Source organism: Tursiops truncatus, chromosome 2, assembly GCF_011762595.2.
Source record: "Tursiops truncatus isolate mTurTru1 chromosome 2, mTurTru1.mat.Y, whole genome shotgun sequence".
Taxonomy (NCBI): domain Eukaryota; kingdom Metazoa; phylum Chordata; class Mammalia; order Artiodactyla; family Delphinidae; genus Tursiops; species Tursiops truncatus.
Window position 1 is genome coordinate 73365070 of NC_047035.1, and position 9300 is coordinate 73374369.

At 49.4% G+C, this 9300-nt stretch overlaps 1 protein-coding gene across 1 annotated transcript; it reads left to right on the top strand.

The window, feature by feature from the left end:
* The first annotated feature begins 2710 nt into the window (after positions 1-2710).
* Positions 2711-5808, top strand: GZMH (granzyme H). Its single transcript, XM_033852598.2, has 5 exons — positions 2711-2874; positions 3947-4107; positions 4529-4664; positions 4866-5123; positions 5537-5808. Exons 1-5 carry the CDS (start codon positions 2821-2823, stop codon positions 5723-5725), a joined length of 798 nt encoding a protein of 265 aa, XP_033708489.1. The 5' UTR covers positions 2711-2820; the 3' UTR covers positions 5726-5808.
* Positions 5809-9300: the final 3492 nt, after the last annotated feature.

Consider the following 9300-nt stretch of genomic DNA (forward strand, 5'->3'; position numbering starts at 1 on the left):
CATGCCCCTGGGATGGATCCCTCCATCTCCTCTGGGATAGAGGTCAGAATGGCACTGGGCCAAAAGGGGGTGAAGGGGGGACTGCCTGGAACTTAATAAACTTTCATCTCTTGAGCAGAAATCATTGATTCCTATTTTATTCATTCAAGCACATTCGTTAGGCACCTACTGTGTCTGGCAACCATCCGTTCACATTTCTGATCTGTTATGGGCTTCCCCCTCCAACACACCACCCACCCTTCCAACTCTAGAATAAAAATTCCTGCTGCACTGACAGCCAGCTCCCTCCAGTCCCTCGTCCCCAGTGCCAGCTCCCCCTGCCAGGCTGACCATGGGCTCCATCAGAAAAGGGAGACACCTCCTCAGGAGAACATGACCCTCTTCTCGAGGACCCCCTTATCGCATCCATATGCCCTCCTCCTAACCCACACCCACTCCCCTGCCCCACCCTATCCCAGTGCCAATGTGGCAACATAGGAGAATCCAGATTTGGAAGGAGGACCACCTGAGAAGCTCTGGGGTTGAGGGGGGCCCTTCTCAACCCCAGAAACAGAAATGTGGGGAGGCTTTAGAAATGTGTAGTGCTCCCCATGCAGAGTTCCCTCTCCACGTCAGAGCAGCCAGAGCTCCGAAGGCTGAGAGAGTTTCAGGAGGGCCTTCGGTATTCCCAGGCCCAGCTCAAGTGCCTGTCGCAGCTCTGTCCTGGAGCCCTGAGCCCAGGACCCTGTGCAACCTCTGGTGTCCTGACGGCACATCCTCCCTCAGCCCAAAGTGACCTTGAAGACGCTCTTCCATCTTTTTTTTTTTTTTTTTGCGGTACGCGGGCCTCTCACTGCTGTGGCCTCCCTCGTTGTGGAGCACAGGCTCCGGACGCTCAGGCTCAGCAGCCATGGCTCACGGGCCCAGCCGCTCCGCGGCATGTGGGATCTTCCTGGACCGGGGCACGAACCCATGTTCCCTGCATCGGCAGACGGACTCTCAACCACTGCGCCACCAGGGAAGCCCCTGAATTTTTAATATAAGAACATATTCAGAAAAGCAACCTCATTTTTAAAACATGCAGCTTAGAGATGGTTGGACTGAAGAGAAGAACTTGTTGGCTGAATGTATGCATGGTGAGTGAGCTTCATGTCTGGCAAAATGTGTTTTGGGTATAAAAGTAACATATATTCATCATAGAAACTAACACATTCATCATAGAAAGACAATTAAATACAGAACATATAAGAAAATTAAAATTACCAAGAATTCCACCATCCCAAGATAATCATCATTCATGCTTAAGCATGTTTCCTTCCCCTCTTTTTCTATAAGTCCATAGAATGCTGTTTCTTCAACTGACTTGGGGTTGGGTTGCTGAGAACTCCTCATGCCTTCCCTGCCATCACTCTTCCTTCTGTCCTCATACTGGTGAGAGTGGTGGGATCATCTGCAAATGTTTAGGATTACTATGCCCAGGGCCATCAGAGACGTGGTTCTCTGGACAGAGAATACTTAGTGGGTAGTAATTATTAGGATGACCGGCATCCGTTTCCCCTTCAGTGCACACCAGTAAGCAGCATTTCTATAGAGGAAGACCCTCCCCACTCACAGGCACCCTGATTTGAGTGGGACAGCCCCCATCTCGGCTCGAGGGGTGCTAAACACCTCAGCACAACCCAATCAGTCACTCACTTCCAATGGACCCAGTGATGGTTTGTTTTGGTCAAGTGAATATCAAGTCCAGGCATTTTGTTCAAGATTGTGGGATAAGAAAAGCTCTCTTGGACTTACCCAGTGGCACAGTGGTTAAGAATCCACCTGCCAATGCAGGGGACACGGGTTCGAGCCCTGGCCCGGGAAGATCCCACATGCCGCAGAGCAACTAAGCCTGTGCACCACAACTACTGAGCCTGCACTCTAGAGCCCATGAGCCACAACTACTGAGCCCACATGCCACAACTACTGAAGCCCACATGCCTACAGCCCGTGCTCTGCAACAAGAGAAGCCACTGCAATGAGAAGCCCGCACACTGCAACAAAGAGTAGCCCCTGCTCACCACAACTAGAGAAAGCCCGGGTGCAGCAATGAAGACCCAACACAGCCAAAAGTAATTAATTAATTTTTTAAAAAACACACACAAAAACAAAAAACCACCAAAAAAATGGAAAAGCTCTCTTTGTTGCAGAACGTTTACATTTAAAGAAGCAATTCTAAACACTTCAAAAATATGAGACTGGGATGGTGGCAACATAAGAAATGGGGTTGCTGCGTGGGGTACTTGGGTGGTCCAGGTCTACCTGCTCCTAAAGCAAGTCCAGCCTCTACCTCACAATGGCACCAAGCAGACCCCCCTCACCACAGTCCTTGCCATCTTATTCTCTACCCACAGATTCTAGGTCTACTCCAGCTGACAGCCAGCCTCTCAGGGGCAGGAGCTGTGTCTCTCGTATTACACAATAGGACCTAGCCTATTGTGTAATTATTCAGGATTTCACCAGAATCAAAAAGGAAAATGAAGATATTCTTGATTCAGTCACTGAGGGGTTTCTGGGACCCAGTCCCTGTGCTGGCTGAACCACAGCCTTCACTTTCTTGTTCTTTCTTCTGGCTTTGTGACTCAGCGGTGGGAGTACAAGTGTGGTGACAGTGTCGTTCTCACTTAACCCACGGCAGAGAACGTGGACGACCACGTGGCATGCTGACACCTGGCTCAGCGGGGGAGCACAAGTCTGGGAGGTCTGTGTGTGAACTGAGCCTGCCCTCCTTCTTTCCCCTGTGTTTTGTGTCTGGAAGGAAGAAACACCAGCAGCTCCAACCTGGGCAGAACTTCGGGGAAGATGCAGCCTCTCCTGCTCCTGATGGCCTTTCTTCTGCCCACCGGGCTGGGACTGGTGAGTGACAATCCCCATTCTTGAGGCCAGAGCCCATCTCACTAAACCTACTGTAGTCCTGACCCTTCTTCCCAGCTCACCTTTCTCAACCCCAGCTCCCATCCCAAACCCAGACTAACAATTTCGATGCTGCATAGACACTCAGTGAGGACGGATGGCAGAAAGGAAGGGTGGGTCTTAGCTTCTCTCTCACCAGCAGGGCAAGTGGGTTGTGTATTTGGCAGAGGATGTGAAGCTGCAAAACACAGGTAATTAAAATCCCTCACTTCACCCCCGGAATAGGCAGCTCAAGTGAATCCACTACAGTATAGGAATTGTCAGTGGACCCAGCTTAAGAACCAACGATATTTCTCAGTACCCTCCGCCCCTCACTCCTGCCCAGGAGAGGAACCCAGGGGGTGATTGATCAGAAGTGCTAGACGACAGCACCCAAAGCTCTCTGGGCGACTCGACTCTGCCCCAGGACGCAAACAGCTCATTTTCTGCCCCATCTCCCCCACCTCCCAGGCCCTCAGCTGCCCCACTGTCTTTGGCAGTGCCCTCCCCCCACCCCTATGGCCTTGAATGCCACCAGCACTATCCCCACCAAACCTCAGCCTAAAGCTAATTGGAGGCCATTCACTCTTGCAGCCAAAAAATCATTTACTGAGATCCTAGGTTGTGTTAGGCCCAAGGACATGAGGATTTTAGAAAATCCAATTCCATAAGCTCATAGGTAATTATTAGAAAATGGCACAAATCAAGATGTTAGCAGAGGATTAGAGGGTCCCGGAGACTCGGCGGGAGTGAGGGCTCATCAGGGAGTCCCGTCCACGATTCTCTGGGCCTCCACCATCGGGAAGGCAGACCCGCCCTCCTCCGCACATGTGCCTGATGCAGGACCTGAAGAACAAGCACTGACCCCTCTCTCAGAGGGAGATTGTGAGGCTTGAGGTTCAGAAAAGGTTATCCTGCTGCAGTGAGAACCTGGCGGACTCTCCCCCGGTGTCTGCAAGGTGCTGTCAACCCACCTGACCGTCACCTCCCTGAGCCTCCATCCTGACCACACCTCTCCCATCACCCCATCTTCCAGCCTTTTCTTACAGAGGAGATCATCGGGGGCCACGAGGCCAAGCCCCACTCCCGTCCCTACATGGTGTTTGTTCAGTTTCTGGATAAGGAGATTTGGAAGAGGTGCGGCGGTGTCCTCGTGCAAAAGGACTTTGTTCTGACGGCTGCTCACTGCAGAGGAAGGTGAGGGGCAGCAGCCAGCCTACCCCTCCTGAGACCCCGACAGGGACCCCAGCCCCTCCCCAGGGGCTGGGCCCAGGGGAGCCCCTCCCTCACCCTGAGATCGTGGTAACTCAGGACCACAAGACCTCATCAAACAAACCATCTTAAGAGCCGCACTAGGGTGACGAAAAGCTGAGAAATGGGGCAGGTGAGTTTTGAGGTCAGAGGGTCAGAGGTGACAGCAAGAGGCAAGGTTGAGAAGCGAGGGCCCACACGGGTCAGATGAAGCATCAGTGGAGGATGAAAGGGTGCACAGAGAGTCAAAATCCAAACTCAGAGTAATTTCGCCATATTGCCTGAGAAAGCTCCCAGGATCCCTGCCCTCATGTCATTGAGAAGCACAGGGCAGAGTCCCCACACTCCTGCTCTGCTCTCTGTGCAGTTTAATCAACGTCACCCTGGGGGCCCACAACATCAAGAAACAGGAGAGGACCCAGCAGATGATCCCAGTGAGACGAGCCGTCCCCCACCCAGACTATGATCCTAAGAGCTACTCCAATGACATCATGTTACTGCAGGCAAGGAAACCTCCCCACTCCTCCGGCCCTCCTGGGGACAGATCGTTTCCCCTCCACTACCACCTGTCCCTTTCCTCCCTCCCATCTGGCTGCCTGACCAGTCCCAGTGGCTCAGGCGAGGGGGGTGGTCAGTGCAGCCTCATCCTGGCACCCAAGCCCAGAGGCCATTGGCTGAGCTGGACTCTTGTCTCTTCCCCTCAGCTGGAGAGAAAGGCCAAGGGGACTGCAGCTGTGAGACCCCTCAGCCTGCCCAGGCGCGAGGTCCGGGTGAAGCCAGGAAAGGCGTGCAGTGTGGCCGGCTGGGGGCAGGTGGCCGTGGGCACTCTAACCACCACCCTGCAGGAGGCAGAGCTGACGGTGCAGGAGGATCCAGTGTGCAAATCCCTCTTCCCAGCCTATTACAGCCAGGCCACCCAGATTTGCGTGGGGGACCCGAGGAAGGTGAAGACTGCCTTCAAGGTCAGGTTCCTCGCATCTAAGCACACAGGCCCCGGGGAGAGGATCTTGGGGAGGTCTGGGTAGGGGACGGGCCATAACCTCATCCTCAGCCTGAGAGCTTGGGCAGGCAGGTCCACTAATCCAAAATTTAATTCTCTCCCCTGAGTGGATCAGGGTTGGGGGTGAGGAAGGATCAGTCATCCCGTAGCTGCGTTATCACCAGAGTTTCCATGAGGACTGACAGAAAGGTAGACCTGAGTCGAGCTGCAAAGAACAGTCATAGCCAGGCTGGACCCCAGCAGCGAGGGAGGTGACCAGGCCTCCTCTGGCCCAGATCTTCCTCACAGCCCCTGACAGAGACCACCCAGCCTGGGGTGGCAGGGAAGATAGGACCGGAAGGAGGCCCACTCAGCCCTTCCTTTCTCTACCCACAGGGTGACTCCGGCGGGCCCCTCGTGTGCAAAAACGTGTGCAAAGACGTGATCCAGGGTATTTTCTCCTATGGAAAATCAACCGGGACATCTCCAGGAGTCTTCACCAAGGTCTCACACTTCCTGCCCTGGTTAAAGAGAACAATGAAGCGCCTCGAACAGCACCTTGAGACTGACCTTTCTCTCTGCTGACCATCATTCTGGGGCAGCGGCAAGAATCCCATAGGGGTTCGCAGTGGGATCACGGGGACACAATAAATGGATCTGTAGCGTGATTACACCTGAATTCCTATTTATTCATTGAACCGCCTCAATATGCAACCACACTGCTCCAGGATGCCCTCTGCTGTCAGTTCTGGGTATTGCTTCCCCCTCTCTCCCCAGCCCTCACTCCTCCCTAAATCCCATGAGGTCTGTATAGAGTCTCATTGATTTCTCAATCATGCCTCTTTGGTGCTTAGCCTTCTGCCAGGTCTGAGTCTAAAGTGAGATCCATTAAAAACGACAATCTTCTCTCCCTCAAAATGGTCCTCTCTGGGCCTTAGAAATTTTTTACCTTCTCTAAGCCAACCACTGTCTCCAACCCCTCTTCAGTTTGGCAGAGCAAAGAACAGGTCAGAGGAAGGAGAATAACTCCAGGGACCTAGGAGGTCAGGGGGTCATGCCATGGACACTCAGTTTCCTGTTTCCAGGGCCTTTCTCTCCAGTGAGGGCAGGCTTCTCCCATAACCAGGACCGTCTAGAGCTTAGGAGGCTGAGATGTTCCCATGATGGCCCTCAGCCTCACTGGAGTCCCATCTCCCCACTCTGCCCTGGGCCCAACACGGGACTCAGTCAACCTTGCTCCCTGTCTACTGTCCCACACCAGCCCCTGTTTTCTATCTGAGTGCCCTGGCCACCAGCTCCTTTCCCTTCCAGCTCATGCTGTTTTGAGCCAGCCTCCCTCTCATCTCCCTAACAGAGCTCCCATGTGAATTCTCCTCCTTTGACTGTCCCCTCCAAACCTGACTTGCCAGCCAGTACCTGATGCTTATCAGAGGAGCCAGTACCCATCTCCCACCTGGGTGGGGCCAGCTCAGGCCCTGGATCCAACCCAGCATCCCCCAGGGGCTCAGCCACCTCCAAGGCCTGTGTAGTCACTCAGCAGCCTAAGCCCTTTTCAGCCTGGCCTGGCCTTGGACCCCTGACTCTCCCTGCTGACAACCAGATTATGGCAGCCTTGTGAGCCAGAGGGACCCAGGGCTGCTGGGTGGGAAAGTACCACTTTGCCCTCCATCAGTAGATCAAATGTTGACCTCTCACTGTACCAGCACATAACAGGCTCTGCCTCCGCCAGTTGGGAAACTTGCAGTGATGAGAAATTTCCTCTAAATTCTGCTGGTTCCTCTCCTTCCACTAGGAAGTTCAGTTTGACACAGATGGACCTGTATTTGGAATCTGGAAGAAATCTTGTCTTGAAAATAATTAAATTCTCTGTATTTTAGCTGGATTGCACATTAGAGTTTCACACGCATGATCTTGCTTGATTCCACAAGGGCAATGTGAAATTGGAAGAGGCTTGGTGACCCACAGGTCCTGGGGTTTCCAATCTGTGCTCTGTGGAGTCCATGTCCGGAGGGGAGGGAGGGAAAAAGGAGAGAGGCAGCCAGAACAGCCTGATCTTTAGTTATATCACACGTGGAGACATGAACCTCAGTCCACAAATCCACAAAATGCCACACTTAAAGGGTAACACAGTTCACTGTGACCCAGATGTCCTGTATCCTTCAAACAGCACCACCAGTGCATTGGATGTAACAGAACACAACAAATTCACGATAACTGGACAAACACTGAATAAAGTGAGATCAACATCGTAAATAGAAGGAATTTCACTAAAAAGAAACACAAATCGCATGAATATGAAAAGCAAAACTCAGCACGTTGAAAACTAAGGTGAAAAGCAAATAAAAACTTATTTTTTACACAAGACAGTCCCTACATCCATCTGCCAAGTCTTCCCTGGAGCCGGCAGAGCACAGGTGACAAAAGAGCTGAATACATGCATGGAGGTGAGCAAGCGAACAGTAAGATGTGCGTGAGACAAGGGACAACTTCAGGCCACGGCAGTAAATGATGACACTCTTAGGAGAAGCCGTCATGCAAAAGGAATGTAGAGAGCCCAGAAAGTCAGCCATGAAGAGCTCCATGGAACCCCAGGGTGTAAGCCAGAGCCAGCGGCAGATCCACCACCGTAGGCAAGGGTGTGTGGCCTTGAGGGACAATGCCTGATGGGTCACTCTTCCCCCTTACACCTGACAGAAGCACTTGACATAGTACGAGATACATTAGGAAGAAAAACTATTACCTTATGATGACTGTAGCATCATGAACCCGGGACTGCCCTTAATGGTATGTGTTTCCTGAAAATGATATCTAAATATATTTACATTATTTCTCTCTTTGATCTAGTGATTTTTATTTCTAGGACTTTAACCTACATAAGATCTAAAGAGTGCGTGTGTGTGTGTTTAGGGGGGTTATTCGTATCGATGTTCATCACACCATTATTTAATCATAGGTCTCAAATTAGAATCAGTATTAATGTCCAAAATAGGGAGATGGTAAAGTATAGCACATTCGCATTACGTAGCCATTACCATCTACATTATCCACCGCTCTAGGAAACTAGGCTAAGAAAACAAAAGAACAAAAACTAAGCTGAGAAAACGAAAGAAAGTCAACTAGGCTAAGAACATTAATAGGCAAATCATAATAAAAAAAAACTGAATAAACACTTGGGGAAAAGTGAAAGGTCACTAATTAATCAATGCAAATGAAAATATTAATAATTTTTGCTTATATAATTGAGAAGGATCGACAAAAATGATAATAATGAGATGCAGAACGGACATTGAGAAAATGCACTATCACACCTTGTACACAAACATCTTTTAAAAAAAAGGAAAAAAGGTGCCTGACGTAATCATCAACCACACCGAGAAAAGTGGAGAAGGTAATGCCTAAAAAAGTTACACAAGTCAAATCTTAGAAAAACTAATTAATCCAACACTAACTGGGGTTTTGCTTTTTAGAAGTTTCATAGCTTTGAACACTATGGCAACTTTAAAGTCATGATATAGAATTACAATTGCCACATGAAGAATGTTCATTAGATTTAAGTCAAAGGCAGGTTAAAAGCAGCATATACTGCAGTCAATTTTTGTTTATACATACATTTTCCTTTTAGGCCTTTCTTTCTTCCTGCACATCCACTTATCTAATTTTTCTACAACATTTATGTATGATTTAGATAACTTAAATGCCTGTTTATTAAATATGAAGAGATTCTAAAATGATCTTCACTAATAGATTTTTTAATAAAATGAGGAAAATGTTTGTTGAATGAACTATAGGATTCAAAACTGAAAGTATTGTAATCACATCTATAAAAAATACACATGTAAAAACTCTGGATGGAAATATATCCATTAACAGTGGTCAGTTGGATGGTGAGATTAAGGCTGACATTTTTCTTCTTTCTGTTTTTCATTTATTCACTATTTAAAATTTACCATTAGTAAAACAATTTTATTTTTAAAAACATTCCATGTTAGAAAAATGCTGGCTTAAGTAAGTTGGCATTTGTTAGTTAAGATAACCCTGACAATTCTAACAGATAAACTTTAGCATTTCGTGGCTAGCACAATAGAAGTATATTTCTTGCTCAGGCACGGTCTATTTCTTGCTCAGGCACAGTCCAAAGTGAGTATTCCTGCTGAGCAGTG

Excerpts from the sequence above, each read along its gene's own strand:
- GZMH (XM_033852598.2), top strand. The coding sequence starts at position 2,821 with ATGCAGCCTCTCCTGCTCCTGATGGCCTTTCTTCTGCCCACCGGGCTG. Across the intron at positions 2,875-3,946 it reads TGCCCACCGGGCTGGGACTG|CCTTTTCTTACAGAGGAGAT; the intron begins GTGAGTGACAAT and ends CCCATCTTCCAG. Across the intron at positions 4,665-4,865 it reads ATGACATCATGTTACTGCAG|CTGGAGAGAAAGGCCAAGGG; the intron begins GCAAGGAAACCT and ends TCTTCCCCTCAG.